The sequence below is a fragment of the Jaminaea rosea genome (genome assembly GCF_003144245.1).
Source record: "Jaminaea rosea strain MCA 5214 unplaced genomic scaffold BDZ90scaffold_1, whole genome shotgun sequence".
NCBI classification, from domain to species: Eukaryota; Fungi; Basidiomycota; class Exobasidiomycetes; order Microstromatales; genus Jaminaea; species Jaminaea rosea.
The window spans coordinates 1,305,567-1,330,975 of NW_020289975.1; the positions used below are offsets into that span (position 1 = coordinate 1,305,567).

General features: G+C 59.2%; 11 protein-coding genes across 11 annotated transcripts; 7 read left to right on the top strand and 4 right to left on the bottom strand.

Annotated features, from left to right (window-relative positions):
* Positions 1–119: 119 nt before the first annotated feature.
* BDZ90DRAFT_229445 (putative 5-aminolevulinic acid synthase) lies at positions 120–2,485 on the top strand. Its single transcript, XM_025505065.1, has one exon. It carries the CDS (start codon positions 230–232, stop codon positions 2,372–2,374), a length of 2,145 nt encoding a protein of 714 aa, XP_025365034.1. The 5' UTR covers positions 120–229; the 3' UTR covers positions 2,375–2,485.
* Positions 2,486–2,739: 254 nt separating this feature from the next.
* On the top strand, positions 2,740–5,143 carry BDZ90DRAFT_229446 (ENTH-domain-containing protein). Its single transcript, XM_025505066.1, has 5 exons — positions 2,740–2,766; positions 2,857–3,289; positions 3,371–3,401; positions 3,481–3,619; positions 3,700–5,143. Exons 2-5 carry the CDS (start codon positions 2,970–2,972, stop codon positions 4,719–4,721), a joined length of 1,512 nt encoding a protein of 503 aa, XP_025365035.1. The 5' UTR covers positions 2,740–2,766; positions 2,857–2,969; the 3' UTR covers positions 4,722–5,143.
* BDZ90DRAFT_229447 (hypothetical protein) lies at positions 4,714–5,983 on the bottom strand. The gene has a single exon (XM_025505067.1). The coding sequence runs from the start codon at positions 5,940–5,942 to the stop codon at positions 4,788–4,790; it is 1,155 nt and encodes a 384-aa protein (XP_025365036.1). The 5' UTR covers positions 5,943–5,983; the 3' UTR covers positions 4,714–4,787.
* Positions 5,984–6,117: 134 nt separating this feature from the next.
* On the top strand, positions 6,118–10,727 carry BDZ90DRAFT_229448 (hypothetical protein). Its single transcript, XM_025505068.1, has one exon. It carries the CDS (start codon positions 6,134–6,136, stop codon positions 10,484–10,486), a length of 4,353 nt encoding a protein of 1,450 aa, XP_025365037.1. The 5' UTR covers positions 6,118–6,133; the 3' UTR covers positions 10,487–10,727.
* A 95-nt stretch (positions 10,728–10,822) lies between these two features.
* On the bottom strand, positions 10,823–15,739 carry BDZ90DRAFT_225255 (hypothetical protein; the record flags this gene model as incomplete). The annotated part of the gene is made up of 1 exon (XM_025504658.1): positions 10,823–15,739. One exon carries the CDS (start codon positions 15,737–15,739, stop codon positions 10,823–10,825), a length of 4,917 nt encoding a protein of 1,638 aa, XP_025365038.1.
* A 145-nt stretch (positions 15,740–15,884) lies between these two features.
* BDZ90DRAFT_13959 (hypothetical protein) lies at positions 15,885–16,628 on the top strand. Its single transcript, XM_025503451.1, has one exon. It carries the CDS (start codon positions 16,030–16,032, stop codon positions 16,456–16,458), a length of 429 nt encoding a protein of 142 aa, XP_025365039.1. The 5' UTR covers positions 15,885–16,029; the 3' UTR covers positions 16,459–16,628.
* On the top strand, positions 16,588–18,888 carry BDZ90DRAFT_229450 (putative phosphoribosyl-5-aminoimidazole carboxylase). Its single transcript, XM_025505069.1, has one exon. It carries the CDS (start codon positions 16,799–16,801, stop codon positions 18,725–18,727), a length of 1,929 nt encoding a protein of 642 aa, XP_025365040.1. The 5' UTR covers positions 16,588–16,798; the 3' UTR covers positions 18,728–18,888.
* Positions 18,674–20,899, bottom strand: BDZ90DRAFT_229451 (RCC1/BLIP-II). The gene is made up of 2 exons (XM_025505070.1): positions 20,791–20,899; positions 18,674–20,664 (listed from the first exon to the last, which is right to left on the bottom strand). Exons 1-2 carry the CDS (start codon positions 20,801–20,803, stop codon positions 18,854–18,856), a joined length of 1,824 nt encoding a protein of 607 aa, XP_025365041.1. The 5' UTR covers positions 20,804–20,899; the 3' UTR covers positions 18,674–18,853.
* A 115-nt stretch (positions 20,900–21,014) lies between these two features.
* Positions 21,015–22,845, top strand: BDZ90DRAFT_229452 (FolC bifunctional protein). Its single transcript, XM_025505071.1, has one exon. It carries the CDS (start codon positions 21,152–21,154, stop codon positions 22,736–22,738), a length of 1,587 nt encoding a protein of 528 aa, XP_025365042.1. The 5' UTR covers positions 21,015–21,151; the 3' UTR covers positions 22,739–22,845.
* On the bottom strand, positions 22,814–23,905 carry BDZ90DRAFT_229453 (histone-fold-containing protein). The gene is made up of 2 exons (XM_025505072.1): positions 23,273–23,905; positions 22,814–23,194 (listed from the first exon to the last, which is right to left on the bottom strand). Exons 1-2 carry the CDS (start codon positions 23,433–23,435, stop codon positions 22,914–22,916), a joined length of 444 nt encoding a protein of 147 aa, XP_025365043.1. The 5' UTR covers positions 23,436–23,905; the 3' UTR covers positions 22,814–22,913.
* Positions 23,906–24,099: 194 nt separating this feature from the next.
* On the top strand, positions 24,100–25,291 carry BDZ90DRAFT_216165 (aspartate-semialdehyde dehydrogenase; the record flags this gene model as incomplete). Its single annotated transcript, XM_025504257.1, has 2 exons — positions 24,100–24,761; positions 24,841–25,291. 2 exons carry the CDS (start codon positions 24,100–24,102, stop codon positions 25,289–25,291), a joined length of 1,113 nt encoding a protein of 370 aa, XP_025365044.1.
* Between the last annotated feature and the right edge of the window lie 118 nt (positions 25,292–25,409).

Consider the following 25,409-nt stretch of genomic DNA (forward strand, 5'->3'; position numbering starts at 1 on the left):
GAATCAAAGCCAGTCTGCGACGTCGAGGCGTTTGCTTTTGGCCGAGGCCGCCTGCCGTGGCCGCCGCCTCTGCTCGAGTCGATTGACTGACTGATCCAGCCCTTGACCAAGCCGCGCCCGCCGCCGCCGGCCATTTGTCAACCAGTCGCAGCATCGACTCACTCCTCCCCATTCTATCCTACCTCACCACTCCCCTAATCCGTTCTCGTCTTTGGTACAGTCGTCTACCATGGACCGCTCGCTCTCATCTCTGCGACAGTTTCGCACCTCGTGCCCCTACCTGGGTCGCACTCCCATGGGCCAGCTTCGAAAGATGTCGCACACGCCCTTTCTTCCTGGCGGACCCACTCGCCTCGCCGTTCGAGCGCAGGAGTGCCCCATCATGAAGGAGGCTATCGGTTCTGCTGAGGAGGGCACCGCAAGCGCCAACATCAGCGCTTGCCCCGTTCAACACTCTGCCGCTCCTGCCGCTGCCACCACGGCTGCTGCTGGCTCCTTCCTCTTTGGCAGTGGCCCCAACACCTTCATCGGCTCTGGCATCGCCCACGCCGTAATGGGAGGCCAGAACACAGCCGCCGCAGCTGCCAAGTGCCCTCACATGCGTATGATGATGAACTCTGCTCAGCAGCAAGCCCGTTTCGTCAGCCGCTCGACCGCTCACGAGGCCTCGGTCCGCGACATCACGCCCAAGAACCAGCTCGACCGCATTCACGCTCAAGAAGGCGTTCACACTGACGGCCGTGGCGATTTCGCAAAGTGTCCTCACGCCAAAGCTGCTGCAGCAGCCGCTGCCGCTGAGCAAGCCGCCTCGTTTGCAGCGATGGGTCGGACGCCGTTCCGTACCAAGTCCATCAAGAAGCAGGTGAGAACGCCAGGCTCCGGTATGGGCATCCCGCCTACGCCCAAGCCCAAAGAAACGCCTGGGTTCGATTATGAGACCTTCTACCACAAGCAGATCATGGCCAAGCACGCCGACAAGTCGTACCGCTACTTCAACAACATCAACCGGTTGGCTGGCAAGTTCCCGCGCGGTCACTTGTCCGAGGAAGGGCAGGAGATCACAGTCTGGTGTGCTAATGACTACCAGAACATGAGTCGCCATCCCAAGGTCCTCGAAGAGATGTCGAAGACGCTCGCCAAGTACGGCGCAGGTGCTGGAGGAACGCGCAACATCGCCGGCCACAATCAGCACGTCGAGAAGGCAGAGGCCGTCCTGGCCAACCTGCACCGCAAGGATGCTGCACTCGTCTTTGGCTCCTGTTACGCAGCCAACGACGCCACGCTTTCCATCCTCGGCTCCAAGCTGCCCGACTGTGTCATCCTCTCAGACTCGTCCAATCACGCCAGCATGATTCAGGGCATCCGCCACTCCGGCGCCCGCAAGATGGTCTACAAGCACAACGACATGGAGGACCTCGAGGCCAAGCTTGCCTCGCTCCCCATTGACACGCCCAAGATCATCGCATTCGAGAGCGTCTACTCCATGTGCGGCACCGTTGGCCCCATCGAGAAGACTCTTGACCTCGCTGAGAAGTACGGTGCAATCACCTTCCTGGACGAGGTTCATGCCGTCGGCATGTACGGCCCTCGCGGTGCAGGTGTGGCTGAGCATCTCGACTGGGAACTGCAGGAGTCTGGTCAGAACACAAAGGGAAGCCTGATGGACCGCATTGACATCATCACCGGTACGCTCGGAAAGGCCTATGGGAACGTTGGCGGCTACATCGCCGGCTCCAACCGCTTCGTCGACCTGATCCGCTCCTTTGCCCCTCAGTTCATCTTCTCCACGACCCTTCCTCCCGCCGTCCTCACTGGTGCCACCACGGCAGTTGAGATTCTCATGGAGTCGAACCACACGCGCCGTCTCCAGCAAGTGCGCACGCGCCAGACGAAGGACGCCTTGATCGCCGCAGGCATTCCGCTGCAGCACAACCCCTCGCACATTGTGCCTGTCCTCGTCGGATCGGCAGAGAAGGCCAAGCAGGCCTCGGACATGCTGCTCGAGGAGCACGGCTGCTACGTCCAGCCTATCAACTTCCCTACCGTCCCTCGTGGACTGGAGAGGCTGAGGATCACCCCCACTCCGGGTCACTCGACGGCTGATGTCGAGCACCTGGTCAAGGCGCTGGACGATGTTTGGAACAAGTTGGGGCTGCGTCGCGTTGAGGAGCTGCGTAGCGCCAAAAAGGGGGAGGACGTTCTCGCCGACTTGTTCGTCGAGGCCGAGAAGGATGAGGCGTCGCAGCCGCTTTGGACTGATGAGCTGCTCGGTGTCCAGTCTGTCCTTGCGCAGCCTAAGCAGGCCGAGGGCGGGGAGGTCGACGTTGCAGCTGGTGTTCAGGTAGCTCCTCGCGAGCTGGCTGCCAGTGCCTGATGAGACTTGACTCGATACTCTTCCCGCGCCCACTGTCCCTGTCGTCTCTACCTTATCTGCTCTCCTTTGCTTTACTTAAGTTCCAATCTACTCGATGCCATCTTTTCTTCCTCTCGATCACGTCTGACCACATTAGCGCCTGATTGATCGCCTCATAGCGCTCATCTCGAGGTCTTTGCCAGCCAAGCCGTCGTGGCCATGGCTGTGGCCGTGGCGCGGGTCGCTCTCTCGACTTGGCGTTGGTTGCGGGGGCGTGCGCCGCCGCCTGCCGCGCCTCGGCCAGCCAGTCAAGTCCACTTCGACGTCGATGAACCAACACCCACTCTGGCTCCTTCCTTCCTTCCTTCTAATCACCCTCCTCATCCATCACATCACACAAAGCTGCGATCATGGTGAGCAAGACGACGATGCAGTAAGCTATCTTCGCGGCTGATTGATCACTCACCTTGGCCATTGCCCTCTGCCTGCCCCATTGCTTCCAGGACCTCGACGATCTGTGAGCTCCACAGCAGGCTCCAGGACCATTTCGACACAATGATAGCTGACCGCCCACTCCTTCCATCACAACCTTTGCCTCTTCGTCGTGCACATCGCCATGTCCCCCTGGCAATCTCACTGCCCATCTCCACCACCGCTGCCACCTTGGCTACGCCCACGCCTCGCCTCTGCCTCCCTCCCCAACCTCAGCGGCAACAAGATTGCCAATCTGACCTTCTACGACATCAAGTCAGCCTGGACTCAAGCAAAGAATTACGCTCTCAATATCTCCGAGATCGAGGCCAAAGTCAACGAGGCCACCAATGACGACCCTTGGGGCGCCTCGTCCACGTTGATGCAGGAGATTGCAGGTGCCACCCACAACTTCCAGGACTTCAACGAGATCATGCCGTGCATCTTTCGCAACTTCATGGAGAGGTGGGTAGCATTCATGAGAGAAGGAGTATAGTGAATTGCTGTGGCTGACTTGGAGCTGTCTGCTCGCTCGCTTCTTCGCAGAGAGGCAAGGGAATGGCGTCAGATCTACAAGGTGAGCTGCCGAGAGATGAAATGGTCCCAGCTGGAGCAATCGCTCAACCCTCCTTCGCCCCTGCTACCCTGACTCGCAGTCGCTTCAACTCCTTGAGTACATCACCAAGCACGGCTCAGAACGCGTAGTCGACGACGCACGCGCTCACCTGGGCACGATCAAGATCTTGCGCAACTTCCACTACATCGATGAGGCGGGCAAGGATCAGGGGCTCAATGGTAAGCACGCCACCTTCATGCTAGCTCGCTCTCCCAGCACACTCACGATCGCCGCCCTTCGCTTCCCCTTAACTTCACAGTCCGCAATCGAGCGAAAGAGCTCGCCGACCTCCTCTCCGACGTAGACCGCATTCGCCAAGAGCGTCGCAAAGCTCGCTCCAACCGCCAAAAGTACCAAGGTGTGAGCAACTCGGACTTCGTTCCGGGCTCTGGACAAGGTCGATACGGTGGCTTCAGCAGTGAGAGCTACCATGCTGGTGGGGTTGGAGGGAGCAGTAGCGGTGGTGGTGGAGGGGGAGGAGAAGGGGCAAGGGAGAGCTTCGACGAGTACGATGCGGGAGATGATGAGGACGGTGCCGCAGCCAGCAAGCCGCCTCCAAGCGCTAGAGCTTCAACTTCTTCGCGAAGGACTGGGAGCGCTCCTGCGCCTCCATCGAAGGGCAAGAAGCAGGCAGAGGCCAAGGTGGCAGACCTCTTCTCCTTCGATGATGAGGAGGCTGCTGCCCCTGCTGCTCCTGCGGCAAGTGGATCGGGGGACGCGTTTGGCGACGACTTTGACGATTTCCAGGCTGCGCCTAGTGGCAGCGGTAAGGCTCCTGCAGCTACCCCGGCCGCTCCAGCCGCCAAAGCTCCAGCAGCATCGTCGAACGGCAACAAAGGCGGCAACAACGTTTTCGACTTCCTCGGCGGGGATGACTTCGGCTCTGCGCCATCGGCAGCCCCTCAACAGCAACGCGCGCAACCCTCCTCGGCCCTCTCGCCACCGATGCGCCCAGCCATGTCTTCCAACCCCTCCGCTTCCTCTCTCGGTGGCAGCTCTGTCCTCTCACCCCAGCAGCGAAGCTCAACCGCTTCTTCCGCGACGTCAGCATCCACGGCCTCCAAGCCCTCTGGTGGTCTCTCAGGCTTTGACGACCTCTGGTCATCTTCGAACAGCGGTAGCTCTACTCGTGCGGGAGCGACAGGGAAGAAGACGATGGCTGATTTGGCCAAGGAGCAGAGTGGAATGGGAGTGTGGGGTGGTGGCGGTAGCAAGCCGCCAATGGGTGGTCAGGCGGGAGGGGCAAGTCAGAAGAAGCAGGACCTTTTCGACCTCCTCTAAGGCCGCGGTGCGAGCTGACCGCCGACTGTGACATTATCTTTCTTACACCTACTAGTGTCGCTACAATCAAGTGCTTGCTGCTGCTGACTCCTTTGCGCTCGACCCACCTCTGCCTCCACGCTTGCGGCGCTTTTTTCTGGACGGGCCGTCCTCGTCGACTCCTCTATCCTCCTCCTTCTCCTTCGCTTGACCGTTCATCTTGGTCGACCCCTTGCTATTCGTCCTGGCCGTAACTCGCTTCTCCTCCCCTCTGACATCCTCCTTGGCAGGCCCATCCATCTGCTTCGCCGGCGCCCGCGCCTGCTCCTGTTGCTGCTCCTGTTCCTGTTCCTCCAACTTCCTCTTCTTGAGCCTGTTGGCCTCGGTTCTCTCCTCGATCTCTCTCGTTCTCCTCTCCTTCTCCCGCTTCTCTTCTTCGAGGACCTTCTTTGGCTTGCGGTTGCTAAGCGGATTGGGTGCCTTGGGTCGATTGCCTCCGCGAATGATGCCCGTAGATGAGGACGCTGCAGCTGACGTCGAGTTTGAGGGATCGGCATTTTCGCTGCTGCTGCCCCCAATGATGTTGGCCGCAGAAGAAATCGAGGATGAGGCAACAGCGGTGCCGCCGTACTTGGCCTTTTCAATCTCTTCAATCCTCTGCCTCGTCTTGTCACTCATTTTCTCCAGCACAATCACCCGACTCTGATTAGCGTGCACGACGGGCACACCCAAACTCTTCTCCCTCAGCTCCCTCCTCAGAGTCTGCGAATCGCTTGCAATGATGTAGCGATGCTTGTTCGTGGGGCCTACCACTTGTTCCAGACACTCGTCCCCGGGTATAGCTTCACGGTGGTTGCATTTACGCCTCTCCCAGGTCTTTGCGAGCTCTACGGCTCCCTTTTGGAGTGGGCCCTCCTTTTCGGAGCGATACAGCTCGACCATGCTGCACTGTGTGATCATGAGCTTGATCTCCTCATTGCCCATCCCACCACCTCCAATCCCTCCAGCTCCATTCGCATGCCTCTGATACGCCGTCTGCTTGTTGACCTTGCCCTTTGAGAGCTGCGAAGTCTGCAGCACATCCGATAGGCGGCTCAATGTCTCCTCCGGCGTCAGATGGAGGGCAGACAAGGTCTGTGCAAAGGAGGCGTCTATGAGGACTTGGAAGGGGGGTCGGAAGCCAAAGTGAAGGATGTACGAAGAGAGAAGCTTGCGATAGGTCTTTGAGCGCTTTTGCCTCATTGTTGGGTGAGATGGTGTTGGTGAGGGGAGAGAGTGACGGGACGAATCGACGGAAGAGGCAACCACCTCGAATTTTTGGCGGGTGGCTCGAGAGACGGACTGCCGGAACTGGACAAAGTCGAGTGGAAGCGGAGGAGGCCCTGGATCCAGAGAGCAGCTCTCTGGCCCTTCCTTTCGTTCCATCAAGAGCCATGTCCGGCCCATCATCCTCAAGAGAGAGCATTCGGCCATCACTCAAGGACCTCTCCCAATCAGACGATATCGATTGGCCATCGGCTGCTTCTTCATCCCGCAATGTCCCGCCGCCGTCCCTCCTCAAGAAGGCCAAGGGCGCAGCTGATCGCCAAAACGGTGGGCCAAAGAAGACGGTCAAGATAGCTCAGCCTTCTCAGGACGATGTACGCTACTTTGAGCCTACTCCCAAGGAAAGATCCGCTCCCACTGCTCAGCCGGGGACTAATCAAGCGTCGAGATTCATGCAGCGGAGATTCTTGTCGAGGCCGCCAGACGGGGAGGATGATGAGGAGGACGGCGACGGCTTGCCTGCTGGGCGATTCGAGCTGGATTTTGATGCTGAAGAAGCTGGATTATCTACCTCACTGCGAGGTGCAGCTCCGCCACAACCAATGCGCCCAGTCATGGGCGGCGTGCAAGAGCGAACAAGGCAGGCAAGACCGCAGCCGACGACGCCAGAGAACGTCACTGGCTCCTCAGCTGGTAGTTCGCGCTTCAAGGCGGTCAGAGAGGCAGAGAGGCAGGCAGCAAGTGTGAATGTGGGCCAAAGAACATCGAGACCGCTCAACCCTCCAAAGCTCAAGGCACCCTCGGTACAGCCTCCGCAGGACGAAGGCTCATCTTTTGGGCTGGCTGCCACAACCGGCCTGCCGAGGTCTAGCGAGCTCGCCGCGATTGAGAAGCCTAGTGCCGACCCTGAGGTCACTTCTCTGAGCGGTCGCAATGTGGATGAGGAGTGGCTGGATGAGGATGGCACAGTAATGAGTGCGTTCCGCAAGGCCAGGCTCAAGAGGGAAGGAAGACAGCCGCCTGGGGGAATCATCAAGAAGAGCTCAACAGCAGCTCGACCACCAGCGAGGACCCTTGAGGCCCGCGATGATGGAGTAGGCAATGGCGACATTGCTGCTGAGGGCGCCGCAGCGTCAGACATCGATCCGCTCATGCGCTCGATCTCGACGGAGAACGAGGCAAAGATTAAAGGCATGAAGACTGAGGATATCGAGCAGGATCTCAAGGATCTGGAGGCGATGTTTGGCAAAGACGTCTTGGAGGGGCTGAAGAATCGCAAAGCTGAGAATGGAGTCACGAAGGCGCCCGAGAGGCAAGAGGAGAAGGCATCCGACCCTCAATCCACACCACCACAGCCTCTTCTTTCTTCACCAGGCCCAGCAGTAATGAAGCCCTCTTCCTCACGGCCGCGCTTCCTCTTCGACGCACAAGGCAAAGCGATATCCGCTTCTGGCTTAGGGCATCAGTCTGCCTCAAACGACCACGGCAATCTCCATGAGACGAGTGGAAATCAGGAAGGCTACTCGACTACATCAGTCTTGCTGCTGGCGCGCAGCACAATAGCAGCGCAAAGAAGTGTAGCTCTTGGCATCATCAGTAACATTGCTGCGAGATACGGAGCGCAGCTAGCTTCAAAGAGCAAAGCAGGCAACCCCTCATCTTTACCCACCGGCCAAGCACCCACCCCACGGTTCGTCGCCACAGAATTGGTCCGCCTTGAGTTTCACCTCGACGCAGCCCTGGCCGCCATCCTGGCCTTGCATGATCGACAGCTCAGTGTGCGTCACGCCGCACTCAGCTGCCTGCGTGTCGCGCTTTCGTTTGGCGCTCTCGAGACGGAGGTCAAGTCCTCAATGCCGCAAGATGAAGACGTAGAGCCAGAGCAAGATCAGCCGCGCAGTATCTGCGCGCAAATACTTGACGCTGGCCTCCTCTCCGGGCTGCACAACGTGCTCAACGGCGACACTGTTGAGCGTAACTCAAGCAGGGAGCTCATCGTCGCCGTACTCATACAATTAGTTGACTACGACGACTACATTGGAGATGCTCTTGTCGAGCCTCAATCCTCGCAGCTCCTCGAATCCCTCCTAGCCTCAACTCTCAAGCTGCCCTGGCCGTCCTCCCGCTCTCAACCTGTTTCACGCGCAATCAACCTCTTGCGCAGCCTGGTCTGCTCATCGCGAATGAACGCCCAAGCCCTCGTGCAGCGCGAGAGCATCGACTGTGTATTGCGGTACGTGGCCATACCACCTTGGCAGCTAGAGCAAGAAACCAGGGAGGGAGCCATGGGTTTTGAGCTCTTCACCGCCTGCTTGGATCTATTCACGGATCTGGGAAAGTATGGCATGTACGCCAGTCTGGTGTCGCGATGCTGGGATTTGCTCGAGCCTGTGCAGCCTTGGGCTTTGCAGCGATTGCGGGGCAAAGAGGCGCTGAAGCTTAATGAGGCGAGACTGCTGCAGAGCTACTACGACCTCTTGACGACATGGACCGTCTGTGCTACAGACCCGCACCAGACTACTCCTGAGCATGAGGTTACGTGGACCCAGTTGGAGGGATGGATTGAAGGAAGTCTAGACGTCATGCAGGCTGCCGTAGGTAACCCCATCGCCGAAGAACGCCTGATGGTGCTCGCTGCTGCGTCGAGACATTGCAAGGTTTGGCTGGACGGCGCCGACGTCAATGCGCCTGCGCTCAAGGGCAAGTTCAGTGAGCAGGTCCAAGGCGTGGTGAGCGAAGTGTGTGGTAAGACCATCTTCCAGAGCAAGCTGCAGGGTCTGCTTGATGTGCCCTCCGCGATGGAACACCAAGCCAATGGCGACGGACTGGGGGATGACGAAGAAGAGGGTCTGAGCGCTTCTGAGAAGCTCGTTCTGGGCAGCCAGCTTGGCAACATGCTCCTTTCGCTCTCTCCCGCTCAGAGCCAGCAGATGGTTGCAGAGGCCTCGACAGAACTGCTCCAAGACCTCGAGGGCGCCCTCAGTCTCTCGTCGACACCAAGCGAGAGGCTCGCGATTCTCTCTTTGGCCATTGAAGTGGCTCTCAGCAGCCAAGGCTCGACTGCTGACCTATTCGCCATTCTACATCTCCTCAGAGCTGGCGAAGAGACACTTGCCCTAAGAACGATCCGTGCATTACAGATCCGAGCGGCAGCAGCTATCTCTCCATCAACCCCGACGGCGTTCAGCTCACTCACGCCATTCTTCCTCGAATGCCTCGACATCCGTCCGAATGTCAAGACCGAGGCTCAGCGACCCCTGTTCCGTCCACCCATAGAGAGCAGGCCTGCGGACTTGAAGCGCACAATGACGCTGCGAACCTCCCTACCGTCCAGCTCAAGTGGCCGCAGTCACCTGCAGCGTCTCATTGCAGCGACCTCTCAAGCCGACAACACCGATCCTACCACCTCCTCTCTCCTTTGGACCTGCCCTGCCTCACAGGGCCTCTCCCCTTCCCTGCGACCAGACTGGCCGCTCCTCCCTCTCGACGACCTGCTGCGATCAGCAGAGGCCGCAGTGTTCAATCGGGCCAACAATTTGCCCGACGAAGGATGGGACCCGAATGAGCGAGAGGTGGTGAGGGAAACCCTCCTGTTTGCCGAGTGGTGCGTGGAGCAACTACTGGAGACAGATGCGGTGGGTGGATTGTGTTCGTCGCACCTCTGGTTTGCGTGCCAGAAGGTCTTTATGCTTGAGTCTGGCTTACAAGGCGACTTAAGCAAGTGGACGGGCGCGGTGACGGGGAAAGACCTTTTCCGTGACAAAGAGGTTGAGCCTCTCCTTGGGAAGGTTATGAAGCTGGCTGCAACGCTAGCGGCCCGTGAAGCTACCGAGAAAAGGATGCGGTGTCCGACCCTAGAAGACCTCGCTGCTTGCCATTTAGCAAGCACCGACCCCTCGGCCCCACCCGCGACATACTACTCCTTCTACACCGACCTCGTTGCCCTATATGACGCCATCTCGTACGGGCACCCGCTATTCGCTGCTGCGTTGATGCCGCCATTGGCCATGAAGCAGTACCCTGCGCCCGACTATAGGCGGCTGATCTGGAGGGACCATGAGCATCTGCTTGCGACGCTCAAGGTCAGAATTGACGACGTAGGCGGTGTAGGTGCGTTGAGAGCCTACCTTGCCGGTGAGGAGGAGAAGGAGGGGGAAGAGGCAGACGACCTTCTACGGGCATACGCTGGGGCTCTGCTCAATCGCTTGGACGTCTCTCGAGGCGATGAGGAGCTCATGCCGCGTGTGGCGCTTCATCGCGTATCACGCTTCTTATGTTCGGAGGGCACACAGGACGAGCGACGTCAGCGACGTCGTGCCGCGCTTGGCCGAACAATGGCAACAAATGCTTCGCCTGCGCTGAAAGAAGCGTTGCTGCGGTATGACTGGAATAAGGAGGCCGCGGTCGTAGCCGCAGCCGAGACGCTGGCGAATTCTCAGGGCAAGTATCCGCCTGCTGCTGTGCGCGCGGACGAGTTCGAGCGCAGGACAGCCTGGCTGTCATCACTGTCATCAAGCTGAGCGTTTCATCAGTCAAACAGTCAATCGAGGGAATGACAAATGCTTGAGCTTGGTATTGTCCAGGATACAATAGAGAAGAATGGATGAGTGCCATAGCAGAGAAAGCGAGCCAAAGCGGGAGCCATCGGCTGTAGTGCAGAGAGAGCAGACCAGATAGAATCAGGAACGTGACTAATGAGCGTATATGTGATACATGGCGCGACTTGCTGTCCTTGGGTGAAAGTAATGATGCATGTGCTTGAGTCCACACTTTGTAAGCAGCGAGAGGTTGGGGTGGTAATGGAGGGCCAGATCGAGGGAGCGTAGTGGGGTCCGGCAAGCGTGCGTGCTCGGTGATCACTCGCGCGTTCCACCTGCAATGACGGCCGCCTTGTACGCGTGTCTGGGAGGCTTAGGTGCCTCCATCAGATAGTCAAGCCCATCCTCGCTATCCTTGTCGTCCTCGTCATCATCATCGTAGCGCCCCTCCTCATCATAGTTGCCTGCCCACTCGCGGCCTAGGTCGGCAAAATTCATCGAAGGGAGCGAGGTCAACTGGCTGAGCTGATCTATCGTTGAGGATGGTGCGATGGAAGAAGGTGGTTCATTCGACGTGACGCCAGCCAGAAGTGCGCCTGTGGAACGAGGAGGAGGAATTGGTGGCAGAGCAGCGCTGGGTGGCTTGCTAGGAGGAGCTTTGCTGGTAGAGGTACCGGAGATGCTCGGTAGGTTGCGCAGTGCGATGACTGGGCTGGGCGTGCTGGGGAGGAGAGGCAGTGGCTCGTTGGGAGGAGGCGAGAGGGGTGGTGGTGCGCCTCCGCCTCGACGCATACCGGGGCTCATGCAGCGAGGCCTTGCGGAGGAAGAGGAAGAAGACGACGAGGAAGACGCCGGTCCCAAGGGCGCATCCATGCGACCTCCAGGCGGTGAAGGGGTAGAGCCCACACGCGAGGCACTGCGGGCTCGCCCGCCGTTGATTATCAGATGAGCCGGCAGAGCAGAGGCTGCGCCGGACGGCGATGTGGACCACTTGGGCGAGGGCGAAGATGAAGCCACCGCTGCCTCGGCCGCTGCTGCCGACTCGAGCAACATTGGGATGAGCAAGCTGGCAAACCGCAGTAAGTAGATGGTGCTTTCTGGCGCGAAGCGTACGTCCTTTGACTTGCTGGCCACACAGAGTACCCATCCCTCAGTGTCCTTCGCAATGCGGCCGTCTTGCACACCTGACACCCCTCCCTTGAGGCCACAGTTGACGACCGCAGCAGTGTGGAAGACGCCGCTGAGCGCGTCATTGCTGCTTCCCAGGCTACGGCCGAGCAGCTCAGAAACGCGTGCTGAGTCCTGCTGAAAGTGGAGACCACGCTTCGAAGGGGCGGCAAGAGCGCAGAGATGCAGACCAACGTCTGGGCGGAGCACCGTAGGCATCGGGGCCGCCCGATCGTGCTGGACGATGACGGAGCACTGGAAGTGTGCAGCGTTACTCGAGGACCGTTCAGGTCTTGGCGAGACGTGAGCAATGTACGCCAGATCCATCTGTAGAGCTTCGACCATCGTCTTGAGAGCGCTCCGTAGAGCAGCGACCGGTAAATGCTGTTGAGAGCGGGCAGAGGGTACAGCGAGGCTCTGCGGCGTCTTGGCTCCCCGCCTTTGCGCGAGCGTGCCAGGGCTTGGAGGGGCCGCGCAGCCGGCTTGGGGCCCAAGAGGCGCGAGTAGCAGCGTCGACTCGATGCTCAAGGGCTGCCTCGCCGGAGACCAGGAGGCAGGCGCTGCATCGTCTGCAGCGTCCTCGCTCTGGAGAGACCAGGAGGCCAAGCTCTCATCAAGCCTCGCCAGTCGAGTTCCGAGAGCCATTCGACGTAACTGTTCGAGTTCGGCAGAGATTTCTCGCGATGCCTCTGCAAGACAGTGCTGCTCGTGCTTGGTAAGACCATGTGGGCGGGTGGAAATGTCGCTGATGCTCACAGTACCGATCGGAAGCCCATCTTCGGACATGATGGAGGCCGCGGCAAAGAAAGCTCCATCGCTCGAGGAAGCTCGCATTGAGAAGCGCCAGTCATTGTGTACGTCGGTGATGACGACGGGCAGGCCGTGTCGACTCAGGATCGCATGAGCGTCGAGTGAAGCATCACGCAGAGGAACTGCTACCGCCGAGCCGAAAAGATCGAGCCCAAGCATGCCTCGCTGCGAGGATGCATCGTCTGCTCTGGGCGTCCTGCCTCCCTCATCATCGCCCATTCCAAAGGTCTGCCCCGATTTGGCGAGGCTGATGACCTCGTCGTCGGAGACGAGCTGAATGCTGGCTTGCCTGGTGGAGAGCATGGCCGCAAGACGATCGACAATAGCCACCAGCCTGGAGCTCTGGTAGGACGCGGCGCGGCACTCGCCATCGATACCCAACGCAGCGAGGTATTGCATCGTAGCTTGCTGCCGTTCGGCCTCATAAGGCGGGCGAGGAGCCTTGAGGTCCCCCATACCACCAACAGCGAGAACCTCCTCTGCCTCCATCTGCAAAGTGTCCTCAGGATCCTCAGTGGCACCGTCAAGTAGCGGACTCTTTGCTGCGATGGTCTGAATCGTAGCCTCTGATCCTCGGCGAGGCTCATGCTGCACCTGCAGGTAGTTTAAATGCTGTCCAGGGGCCTCGAGACCCTTCTCGTGCCCATCTGCGCGGGACGGCGGCATAGGGAACGCAAAATCGAGGCCGATGCCCTTGGGGAGAGAGTCGAGAGGCCCATCCTCCAGCGATGTTTGACGAGCTCGACGCTCTACCGCTGGATTGGGCGATGAGCGCGGTACGGCGTGCTCCACGAGCGGGGCTGATCTGGGCTTGGGTGGTTGACTCAGATCGAACTCGCCCCGAGCGTAGGCCCTTATGTAGCCTGACCATGAGCGAGGGATACGGTCCTTCGGTGACGATGCGCAGAGTGGGCGATGAGTCAAGTCGTACCACGGACTCTGCGTTGTGGACTTGCTGGCCAATAGGCAGGAATGAAGGAGGGTGGAAAGGGCTGGCAAGTCGGAGAGCATGCGCGAGGCGCGCGTAGTCGTTCCGCGTGCTTGCGGAAGAATTGCACTGGTCTTGGCCATTCGCAGACTCGGGCGAACAGCGGGGAAAGCGAAGGGATGACTCGCGCCTGCAGTAGAGCCAGCAGCCGCAGCTGCACTGGCCTGGCCTGCACCTTTCATCGGCTCTGAGCATACGCGCGCCATCGGCTCGCTGGTGGGAGGTCCGGCAACGCTGCTGCGCGGAGGTGACCTGATGTTGTGCGCTGTCCTGTAGCGCAGGCCAAGGCCAGGACGGGTGGCTGGAGAAGCCGGCAGCAGAGTGGAGTCGCCATGGTTCCATTTCTGGTTGCGACTACTGCCTGACGTCGCAGATGTGGAGCTGCCCCTGGTGGACGAGACCGTCGACGCAACGGATGCCTCGGACGCAGAGATGCTGGATGTGGGAAGATGCTTTGAGGACACCATTGGGCTAGTCGATGCGGCATCCTCTTTGGAGCGGAGAGATGCATGTGTAGAGACGGGTGACGACTGATGGGATGAAGCCAGAGAGGATGAGATGGCGGGTTTGTAGCCTGCCGATCGGGAGGAGGAAGTGCTGGACGACTTTCTGTGATGACGCATGCTACTGTTGCGCTTGGTGATCTGACGGTGGACGGCCATGATCTCGTCGACCTTCTGGAATGAATTGCGCTGGGACCGCAGCACAGCATTAATGTCCTCAGTCAGCTCGTCGGACAGCTCCCTGGAGTGCATGCTGATCTCATCGGTAAGCTGCGGCGCCCTTGCAGACACTCGCGGCGCCGTATCCGAAGCCCGGCCGGAGTCGCTCGAGCTCGCAGTGGTGAAGCTGTCTTCAGTTGACGTTGACTCTGCGTGATGATGGTGGGTCGCTGGCGCCTCACTGCCTGACACGCTAGCGGATGGCAGCGGTGCCTCGCTGCCTGTTGGTGATGAGCAGGCTGATGATGCAGCAGTGGTTGAGGCGCTGTGAAAGTTGTCAAGTCGAGAAGGTGCGCGAGACTCCTTCCAATCTGGCGCAAACTCTGCGAGGGGATCCTGACGCTTGGCAAGGAGCTCGGCCATGAATCTGCTCTCGCGACGGCGCTGCTGCTCATTGAAGCCCAAAAGACGATCTGCCTTGCTCATCGGGATTTCTTCGTTCAAGCCAAGGATGCGGCCTGCCTTGCCGCCCTGACTGCCTTGACTCGTGGCGGAGCTGCCCCTAGCCATCAGCGCAGCCTCGCCGAACTCCGTAGCGTGCGCAGGCGCCGAGGCAGGAGGAGGTGGGAGGAAGGTCGAGTCATTGCTGCGATCGCTGCCGATGATGAGCGTCTTGAGAAAGTTTCGTTTTCCCTTCTTCTTCTCGCCGCCAGGGGCCCGTAGGTCTATATACTCTGGGCGTGCACGATTACCAAAGCTGGCCTTGCGATTACGAGTGGCTTCAAAGTCTCTACCGATGGGCGGCAAAGGCTTCTCCAACACATCTGGCGACGGCGTGACGCTTGACGACGCTGAGCGCACATTGCCCTTGTTCTGTGCGGCTTGAAGCTGCTGACCAAAGTAGTCGCCGTCGTATTCGTCCCGCAGAGCCGGAGGGAGCTCACCGCTAGGTGTGGGTGGTACTGCGTTGCCCGACTTGGCGCTCACGCTGCGCTTGCCTGTCAAGGAGCGACTCAAGCCGGTCGAGCTGGCTGCATGTCTGAGCTTCCTGACGAAGCCGCTCTTCTCGCTGCCGCCATTCTCCTTGTCATCGTCCTCAATGACGGTGCCAAAGTCGACGGGGTGTTGCACATCAAGAAGGTCGGTAGGCGACTTGAAGGGTGTCTGAGGTGCCTCGGCGTGGCTCTCAGAGTCGCGGGATGCGGAGAAGGAGAGGCTAGGAGGGCGTGACGAACCAGGACTGTGGTCGTCATCGAAGCTGAAGCGCCTGGTGTCATAGCCGTCGCCTGGCGCTAAAGTTGACGCAGCGCTGTTATACGGGTGATTGGGCCTTGAGAAGTTGCGAGTCATTGGTGGTGGAGCTGCTCGAGCTGGCCGCGCAGGCACGGGTGGGGGCTGCTGGAAGGGACGTTGACCTGCAAAGACGCTCGAGGGGAGAGATGAGGAGGGACGAGGTGAATCCTCGTTGGCATTGGCAGCTCCGACGTGGTGCGAGTGGCTATGCTGCTTGCGAGCATGGATATCGTCTTCTTCCTGGTATAGGTAGGCGTCGCGCAAGCCACCATTCGCGTCGAGACGATAGCGCTGAGCCACGACGTGATCAGTCATCGTGGACGCGGCGACGACGGCAATGACAAGGACGGCAGGGCTATGCTGGAAAGAGGCCGGTAGTGTATGCGGAGCAGGTGGCAGCAACGGTCTTGATGAGGAGCACAGGCAATCGAGGGTATGGAACGGTACGGAGAAGGAAGAGGAGAGAGACGAAGAGGTAGGATAGGCTAGGTAGGATCCAGGTGCGTGCTAGTCTAGCTCGAAATGGAGAGGGATCGAGGATTTGGCTTTACAACAAGTCAAGCGTGGCTTGCCCTGTGCGAATCGATGAGCGAGCGAGCAAATGAATGAGCCAACCTTGCTGCTTTGCCTGGCTGCGAATGATGGCCGGGCGTTGGCTGGGCTGCTGCCGCCAATCAACCAACACCTCCTCTCCTTCCTTGTCCGACTGGCTTCGAACGCGTCCATCGGCGCGACTGACGGACGGCTCACATGCTGTGTGGCCGGGGGACGCTGATCAGTGGTCCCTTTCATCCCCCCTTATTGCTCCGTGCTTGGCGGCCACTTGCTTCCTCATCGCCGGCGTCATCGAAGTCGGCCTCCGCCAGTACGCTGTCGTCGGAATGAAGCGAAGATCGAGCAGTGCTGGCTCTGGCTCTGGCTCTCACGTCACAAGTCATTGGCGGCGTGTGCCTCTCCTCCGTCCATGCAGGGAGGTTGGCCGAAAGGTGGCTGCATTGGCTGTAAGGAGGCCGAGCGCGGACTGGCAGCCATAGGCGGCTGCCGCGAGCGAGAAGTGAGAGGGTTCAAATAGAGTAGAGTAAAACAGGCTTGAGCAGATGAGCTTGCGAGCTGGGTTGAAGATGGTACCAAAGAGGCAAGGGCCAGAAGCAACTCATGATGAGATCCGAGAGCGAGGTCAAAGTCCCGACAGGCCGATAATGACGATCGATGAAGAGCACAAACAAGGTTCCGTCCCGACTTCGAGCAGCAGGTATGAACCGCTTACATAATCGAAGCCCACCCCGATAGCGGAGAGAAGAGTCGAAGATTGCGAAAGTGGGGAAGAGAGACAAGGCGCATACAACCACCATCCACTCTCACTCACCGCTAGCCATGGAATCTCGAGTAGTCGGCGTGCTCGGCGCAGGCCAGCTCGGCCGCATGTTCGTCGAGGCAGCCAGTCGCCTCAATGTCCAGGTGCGCCTTCTCGACGCTGGTCAGTCTGCACCAGCAAAGCAGATCTGCTTCGTCCCTTCAGCCTCGAACCCAGCTCAATCAGAGCACGTCGATGGCTCCTTCGCCGACCCTGAGAAGATCAAGCAGCTAGCAGAGAAAGTCGACGTCCTCACCATCGAAATTGAGCATGTGGATGCCAGGCAGCTGCAGGCCGTTCTGGATGCCGGCATCGTCAAGGAGGTCCACCCGCTTCCAGCGACCATCGCCCTTATCCAGGACAAGTACGCTCAGAAGAAGCATCTCATAGCTCATGGCCTGCCAGTCGCCGACTTCGTCTCCGTCGGCTCAGAGTCTGCTCTGCCCAAGGACCCAGCAGCTGCTGCCAAGGAGCAGCTCGAAGGCGTGGCTGCCGCCGGGAGGAGCTTCGGCTTCCCCTTGATGCTCAAGTCGAGGACGCAGGCCTACGACGGCAAGGGCAACTTCGTTGTCAAGGAGGGAGGCAAGGCGATAGAGGGCATCGAGGCGCTCGGCAACGGTACGCGCGGTCTCTATGCCGAGAAGTGGGCGCCATTTGTTAAGGAAGTAGCAGTCATGGTTGTGCGAAGCTCGACTGGCGAGGTCAGAGCATACCCGGCAGTCGAGACGGTTCATCGTGACAACATCTGCCACACCGTCATTGCTCCCTTGCGATATGGCAAGGATGCTACCGTCGGGCAAAGGGCGAGAGAAATTGCGGAGAAGGCCGTCGCTACCTTTGGAGGCGCAGGCGTGTTTGGCGTCGAGCTGTTCCTCATGGAAGATGGCGAGCTCCTCATCAATGAGATTGCCCCGCGGCCTCACAACTCTGGCCATTACACCATCGAAGCAGCCGAGACGAGCCAATACGAGAACCATCTGCGAGCGATCCTCGGCCTGCCGCTGGGAGGCACAGCCCTCAAGGTGCCCGCTACATGCATGGTCAACATCCTCGGCCTCGCGGACCTTGACAAGGACAAGGATGCCATTCTCAAGACAATGGCACCCGCCGTGGCTAGCTTGACCGTCCCCGGTGCTACTGTGCACTTGTACGGCAAGGTGGGCTGCAGAAAGGGGAGGAAGATGGGTCACATCACCGTAGTGGCGCAGAGTGATGCTGAGCTGCACGCTCGAATGGAACCTATCCTCCACGCACTCGAGACGGCCATTGAGGCGGCGCAGAATGGCAGTTCTCTCCCTAAGGCGCTTCTACCAGAGGGCGCACGAGAAGCAGCGCAGGCTTCTTCCTCATCATCATTCTCCTCATCCGCCCAGCAAACTCTTGACTCCCTCTCCCCGATCACCCCGACCCAACCCTCCTCGCTCGACTTCAAGCATCCTCATCCGCTCGTAGGCATCATCATGGGCTCTGATTCCGACCTGCCCGTGATGCTTCCCGCAGCTCAACACCTGAAACGCTTCAACGTGCCCTTTGAGCTCACAATCGTCTCGGCTCACCGCACGCCGGACCGAATGAAGGCGTACGCACGTTCGGCTGCATCAAGGGGGCTGCGCTGCATCATTGCCGGAGCAGGAGGAGCGGCGCACTTGCCGGGTATGGTAGCAGCGCAGACTGTCCTGCCCGTCGTGGGCGTGCCAGTGAAGGGATCGACGTTGGATGGGGTGGACTCTCTGCACTCGATCGTGCAGATGCCGAGGGGAATCCCGGTGGCTACGGTCGCGATCAACAACTCGACCAATGCAGGGTTGCTGGCGATCAGAATCTTGGCTGCTGCGGACGAGAGGTATGCAGCGATGATGCAGCGCTACATGGATGATATGGAGGAAGAGGTACTGGGAAAGGTGGATCGATTGAGTCAGCAGGGTTGGGATTACGTTGTCAAGAAGTAGGCGGGACAAGGCAAGAAGGGCAATGATAGACCGCGACGTACGAAAATCGAAGTGTGCTGCTCTTTGTAATGGGTTCTGATTGCTACAGACGTTGGACGCCGGCGTTGTTTGCTTTGCCCTCTCATTTTAGTCGACCGTGACGTCTGGGTCCCTCACTGCAAGCACCGTCGAGTGCTGCCCACCTGCACCCACCATGACGGCCTTGTGGCCCTTGAACTGCTTGCTCTTGACCTCCGTAGGCGTCTGTGCTGCCTCCTCATCGCCCAAACCCAGCTGAGACTGGTTGCCAAAGCCCCACGAATAGAGAGTACCGCCTGTGCCCACCGCAAGGACGTGACGTGCCCCCGAGGACAGGTAGGCGATCTTTGAGTCGCCGCTCGGGAAGGGGACGTGTACGGGCGTGGCGATGAACTCGTCAGGCGGCGGGCCCATGACCGGGGGAAGGTCATCGGAGGAGACGACGTTAGCCATGGCGGCATTCACATCGCTACCGCCAGCTGAAGCCTTCTTTGCCTCCATTCTCTTCTGCCACGCCTCCGTCTCCACCTTCAATAGCTCCTCGCGAGTTTCGCGCCACTCGTCGCGCATCTTCTTGACCTCAATCATGGCCTCGTGCTCTGGTGCCAATCCAAGCTCGCAGCCGTCACATCGTCCGCAGCCAAAGACGCGGCCATCGGAAAGGAGGAAGAGGGAGTGGTGCTGCCCGGCTTCGATGCTAACGACACGGACGGAACCGTCGGCGCTGAGTGACTTGGGGCTAAGCGCCGTGATGAGGCGAGGGGTGGGGACAATGTCCTCCTCGGTATCGATGCCGACTTGACGCAGCGAGTTGAGGCCCCATCCGTAAACTTGACCCTTCTTGTCGACTGCGAAAGAGTGGTACGCGCCGGTGCCGATCAGGACAATGTCGCGCAGGCCGACCTTCTCAGGGTTGAGGCCGTTGATCTTGCGACGCTCGATGATGCGCCTGCCGAGTTGTGCTTGCTGTCCGTTGCCCCACGAGTAGACCAGTCCGGTAGTTGTGAGGGCGAGAACATGGTCATCGCCACATGCTACTTGGACGAAGGAATGCTGAAGGAGGTTGGGAAGAGAAACGGGCTGGAACTGCGTCTTGGAGGAGCCGACTTGACCATCGAAGCCGAGCAGGCCGTCGTTGGAGCGGAATGATCCCCAAACCCTGACCTGGCCATCTTCGCTGAGTGCTACCGATACACTGTCTCCTGCGGCAATCCTCGTCGCCCTGAACTGCTCAACTTCGCCCTGCGTTCCTCCACCCGCCGCCTTGCTTCCCGGGAGTGTACCCCTGCCGGTAGGCGAAAGACCCTCAACCAGCATCGGCTCCGTCTCGAAGACCTCTGCCTCGACGTCTGGCTCTCTTGTCGTACTCCTGCCCAGCGCGGCGTTGTCGTTGATGCCCCAGCTCCAGACACGCCCTTGCCCGTCAATGGCGAGTGTATGCATGCCTCCAGCTACAATCTGCTCAAGACCACCAACTCCAAAGTCGCCATTGGCAATCTTGTCTGCAACCCAAGCATGCTTGCGAGGACGCTTGATCTCGTCGAGGGCATCGGTGCCCAGGCCGTGTTGACCCATGTCTCCATTGCCGAATACGAAGAGCTGGCGGGGAAGCGCAGCGGACGATGAGGATGAAGAGGAGGAGGATGCTCCAGTGGCAGGAAAGCCGATGGGCAAACCTGCCTTGAGCTCTGCGAGGGTAATCGGCTTGACAGGAGCAGGGAGAGGATTGATGCCTTGCTTGACTGAGTAGACAGGACCCTGTCGAGCTCGACGGGTCGGAGTGCCGGGTGCGAGTGAGCCAGCGCGCAGCTTGGTAGCCGCCATTGGCGTAGAAGGCGTAGTAGCCCTCTTTGCGACCTTGCTCTTGTTCTCTATGGCTGCGGATGCGCTGCGTTTGCGGCCGTTGCCGTTAGGAGCGGCTGAGCGTGCAGGGACAGCGTTGTAGAGAGGGGTAGGGAGGCAAAGACGTGTGAGGGTCCAGGGGAGTGTCAGGGACACGGCTCATTACGCGGCGTATCACGAGGGGTTGCGGCTATTGCTCTCACCTTTGGGCGCCATCTTGTCGAGAGAAGCGGAGAGCTCGAGTCTGTCGTCAAATCGAGGTTGAGTTCGGGAACAAAGCAATGAAAGATGAAGCGGGTCGAGCGCTCAAAGTGTTCTTCTCGATTGGGCAGTCAGTCGCGCCCCGGCCACGTTTTTGAGTTGAGCCAGTCCACGAACGGAGAGAGACGAAGTTGAATCTCAGAACGGACAGAGCAGCGAGTTGCGACTTGACCACCAAGACAGACCTTCGCGCTCGTCCTCCATCGACCTCTGTTGGCGTTGGGCATGCGAGTTGGCTTCAGCCGAACTCTGCCTTCTCTTCGATTTCCCCTTCTTCCTGCTCGTCCCGCTCCTCTGGTCAGAATGGCGTTCGCCTCCTCTTCCTCTTCATCAACAGCTGCGACGCCGCCGCCGCGCTCATATGCGTCGGCCATTGAGGCGCTCAATACCCTGCAGTCAAATGCTGCCACGATCGCTGCGACGAGGGCAGCTGGTGGGAAGTATAATGACTGGCTCATACCAGAGATGGTCGAATATCTTGAGAGGGCAGGACATTCGCAGCAGGAGCTTGACCGGCTTAATGTCATCCACATCACCGGCACCAAGGGAAAGGGAAGCACTGCTGCCTTTTCCAATTCGCTCCTCCTCAAGGCTCTTGCCGATCAGGAGAATGGCGATGGTACTGTATCCACGCCTGGACCGAAAGTGGGACTATATACAAGCCCGCATATGCTTCTGGTTCGCGAGCGCATCAGGCTCGACGGCATGCCCATCGATGAGGAGACGTTCACTCGAGCCTTCTGGCGCATCTGGGATGCCTTTGAGGCGACGGCAGATCAGCGAGCACGCCCAGAGGTGACCCCTGCTCGGCCCGTCTACTTCAAGTTCCTGACTGTACTCGCGCTGCACATCTTCCTCTCTATGCCGTCAATACGTGCCGTCATCCTAGAGGTAGGCATCGGAGGCAGGTATGACTCCACGAACATTGTACCCAAGCCGGTAGCCTGTGGAATCTCTACCCTCAGCTTGGATCATCAAGTCATCCTGGGCAATTCCATTGAGGAGATTGCTTCGCAAAAGGCCGGCATATACAAGCGGGGAGCGCCGGCTATCAGCGTGGCCCAACCCTTCAAGCAGACGGAGGCGGTACTACGAAAGGCGGCGGAAGACGTGGGCGCGAAGGAGCTCAAGGTCTTGCCGGAGGTTGCGGAGAGTCCAGTGTCGTCAATACGACTCGGCCTCCCCGGGCCACATCAGGTCAGCAATGCTCAGCTGGCGCTGAACCTCGTTGACTGCTATCTGAAAGCGCAGGGCATCGCCAAGTCGGTCTGGAAGGATGACGGCTCGCCGTCGGAATGGGCTACGGATGCATTGGCTTCAGCTCGCTGGCCAGGCCGATGTCAGATCGTTCCAACCTCATCCGCGACTTTTTACCTCGATGGCGCTCACACTTCCGACTCGCTAGCGCTCTGCGCCCAATGGTGGCAGTTAGAGTCGCCCGCCTCAGCCAGCGACGTGGAGCGCACGCTCATCTTCAACTGCACGAACGGACGCAACGCGAATGAGCTCCTGTCGGCTATCCTATCCGCCGTGGCGAACGGAGCGTCGTACTTTACTCGTATCGTCTTCTGCACCAATATCCCGTATCGCCCGGGCGCCAGGTCAGGAGGCGATCTGACGAACAACATGGTTGACTCGAATGAGGTGCAAAGCCTGTCGGTGCAGCGTGATCTGCAGTCAGCGTGGGCTCAGCTTGTCAAGCCAGCTGCGGTGGACAATGTGCACGTCTTGCCGTCCATTGAGGATGCCCTTGATACCTTCAAGGGGCCGTCGTCTCTCAAGAGGCAGCATGTTATGGTCGCGGGTAGTCTGCATCTCGTCGGCGGAGTGATGAGCCATCTGAAGGACGCCGGAGCGCTGGATGAGAAGTTGGAGGCGGTGCAGGCGTGAGTGACGTAGGGAGGAGCTAATCAGCATGGAAGAGTAGATGTCAAACTTGTACAACATAGAAGCAGACGCAAGCAACAGGATAATCGTATGGTCGATTGATACATGCAGATTGCGCTCGTACAGGCGCGTGAAGCCGCTTCCTGGTGCCCTCGCCTTCTCTCACTTTCCCTCCTCCTCAGCCTTGCGCCTCAAACCTCGCCCTACTAGCCGCAAAGAGTGCCTCTTGCTGCTTTTGCAGCTCCTCGTCCGTCAAACCCGCCATTGCCATCTTGCTGTTCTTCTTTTCGCGGTACTTCAGCTCGGCCTTGTGCTCCTCCAACACCGTGTCGATGTCCTTGAGGTACGACTCGAAGCCCAGATCTTTGAGCGCTTGAACGCAGTGGTCTGAGCCGATTGTTCTTTTGCCGGACTTTTCGCAGAGGTCGTTGGCTTCTGATGATACTAGGCGGATGAATTCTGTAGGCGTGGCATGGGTGATCATGGTGGTCAGCGAGAGAGTCATTGATAATGAGGGGAAGATTTGGGCGAACGTACCTGTGCACGCCTCCATGATGAGGTCTTTCGTCTCCTTGGCGACGCTGAAGTCTCCAGGAAGCATCTCTGCAATGAGCTTGTAGACGGTGGCTCGAGGCAGACTGACCTCCTCGTCACCGGCACCGCCTGAAGAAGGGCCCGCGCGGTCTTCACTGTCAGACATGGCGTAGAGGTGTCGGGTGGAGGGGGCCGGCCTCCCCGTTTGATGTGTGCGGTAGCTAGCTTTCTGGAGGAGCTGAAGCCTTTGCTTTTGATGCGATGGCAGCGCGCTGTTCTACCCTTTGTTCTGCTTTGCTTGAACCGTGACGCTGATGTTTCTTGTTGTCGCTCTCTCCCTCGCGGCTCGCGGAGGTTTGAGCGGCGCGTCAAGCGAGGGTGGGTGGGACGGAGAGACGTCAAGCAAAGCGGAAGGCGCCGCTCTTATGTACCTCGACGTCGAGCCACCGCCGCCCCGCTCGCGGCTCCTTGAGCGCACTGCGATGTGAGCGACTGTCAGGGCCGAGCGAGCTTGTATGAGGTAGAGTGATGAAGCCGATGTATGAGGATGACATCCGAGGTGCGGATCGTGACGACTGAGCTCAGGAACCAAAGCGGTGCTCATGTGCAGCCATCTCATTGATTGGCTGTGAAGGCGCGCTCACCATGTTGTGAGGCGGGAGCAAAGGCGGCGGGCTGTCTCCGCCATGTGCAACGAGGCGTCGAGCTCAGACGGAGACTGGGCGCTCAACTCTCCGCCCGTCGTCAAGGCGGCGGACTGGAGTCACGACATCTCATGCAGAGCAGATCTTCGCGCACCGTCTTGTCCTCCTGCTCCCACCACTGTCATCATGTCCTCGCAACAAGCATCCTCCTCATCGCCCAAGCGCAAAGTCGGCATCCTCGGTGCCACCGGTACCGTCGGGCAGCGCTTCATTCTCCTCCTGACTGCCCATCCTGACTTTGAGATTCACGCACTGGGCGCTTCCTCCTCGTCGGCAGGCAAGAGCTACGCCAAGGCTGTAGCCGGTCGATGGAAGCAGGCCAAGGCCGTCCCAGCCAATGTTCGTGACTTAATCGTTCAGGAATGCACAGTACCCAACTTCAAGGACTGCGACGTCGTCTTCAGCGGCCTGGACAGTGGGCCTGCAGGTCCCGTCGAGTCGTCGTTCAGAGAGGCCGACTTGCGAGTCTTCTCCAACGCAAAGAACTATCGTATGGACCCCGTGTGCCCGCTCGTCGTACCGCTCGTCAACCCAGGGCACTTCGACATTATCCCTCACCAGCGCGCCACGCTCAGCCCCTCGCCGAAAAAGGGATTCATCATTACAAACGCCAACTGCTCCACGACGGGCATCGTCGTTCCGCTCAAGGCGCTGCAGGACGCCTTTGGGCCCCTGGACAAGATCATGGTATCTACGATGCAGGCCATTTCTGGTGCCGGATATCCCGGGCTTTCCAGCTTCGACATCCATGACAACGTTGTGCCCTACATCTCGGGCGAGGAGGAGAAGTGAGTGCGCCGCGCCTGAAAGAAGAAGACAGCTTCATGATGGGGCGATATCTGACTCTCACTCTATCTCGTCTCTCAGGATTGAATCAGAGACGGCCAAGATCCTCGGCGATCTCAGCAAGGACAACAACTCCTTCGTCAACGCTCCCGTTACCGTCTCAGCCCATTGCAACCGCGTACCCGTAATCGATGGCCACACAGAATGTGTCTCACTCTCCTTCCAACGCCGCCCTCCACCCTCCATCGAGCAGGTTCAAGCAGCTCTCCGCAACTACGTCTGCGATGCTCAGAAGCTCGGCTGCCACTCTGCCCCTGCACAGACGATTGAGGTGCACGACGAGCCCGACAGGCCGCAGCCTCGTCTGGACAGGGATTGGCAGAATGGTGCCGGCGTCAATGTGGGGAGGGTGAGGGACTGCAAGATCTTCGATGTCAGGTTTGTGGTGTTGAGCAACAATGTGCAGATCGGGGCCGCTACGAGCAGCGTCATGAATGCGGAGATTGCCCTGAAGAAGGGCTATCTTGACTAAAGGCAGAGGGTTGAGGAGGCGCAGAGGGCGTCGGGCAGATGGCGAAGACAATAGATATTACCATTCGGGATGGAACCATGTCGAGCTCATGATGCTGTGCGTCGGGCGCTAGTGACTA

Bases quoted from the DNA above. Each gene is read 5' to 3' on its own strand.
- BDZ90DRAFT_229453 (XM_025505072.1), bottom strand. From the start codon at position 23,435: ATGTCTGACAGTGAAGACCGCGCGGGCCCTTCTTCAGGCGGTGCCGGT. The intron at 23,195-23,272 runs GTACGTTCGCCC...CCACGCCTACAG, and splicing joins CATCATGGAGGCGTGCACAG to AATTCATCCGCCTAGTATCA.
- BDZ90DRAFT_229446 (XM_025505066.1), top strand. From the start codon at position 2,970: ATGTCCCCCTGGCAATCTCACTGCCCATCTCCACCACCGCTGCCACCT. The intron at 3,290-3,370 runs GTGGGTAGCATT...GCTTCTTCGCAG, and splicing joins TTTCGCAACTTCATGGAGAG to AGAGGCAAGGGAATGGCGTC. The intron at 3,402-3,480 runs GTGAGCTGCCGA...CCTGACTCGCAG, and splicing joins AATGGCGTCAGATCTACAAG to TCGCTTCAACTCCTTGAGTA.
- BDZ90DRAFT_229448 (XM_025505068.1), top strand. From the start codon at position 6,134: ATGTCCGGCCCATCATCCTCAAGAGAGAGCATTCGGCCATCACTCAAG.
- BDZ90DRAFT_229447 (XM_025505067.1), bottom strand. From the start codon at position 5,942: ATGAGGCAAAAGCGCTCAAAGACCTATCGCAAGCTTCTCTCTTCGTAC.
- BDZ90DRAFT_13959 (XM_025503451.1), top strand. From the start codon at position 16,030: ATGAGCCAACCTTGCTGCTTTGCCTGGCTGCGAATGATGGCCGGGCGT.
- BDZ90DRAFT_229450 (XM_025505069.1), top strand. From the start codon at position 16,799: ATGGAATCTCGAGTAGTCGGCGTGCTCGGCGCAGGCCAGCTCGGCCGC.
- BDZ90DRAFT_229445 (XM_025505065.1), top strand. From the start codon at position 230: ATGGACCGCTCGCTCTCATCTCTGCGACAGTTTCGCACCTCGTGCCCC.
- BDZ90DRAFT_229452 (XM_025505071.1), top strand. From the start codon at position 21,152: ATGGCGTTCGCCTCCTCTTCCTCTTCATCAACAGCTGCGACGCCGCCG.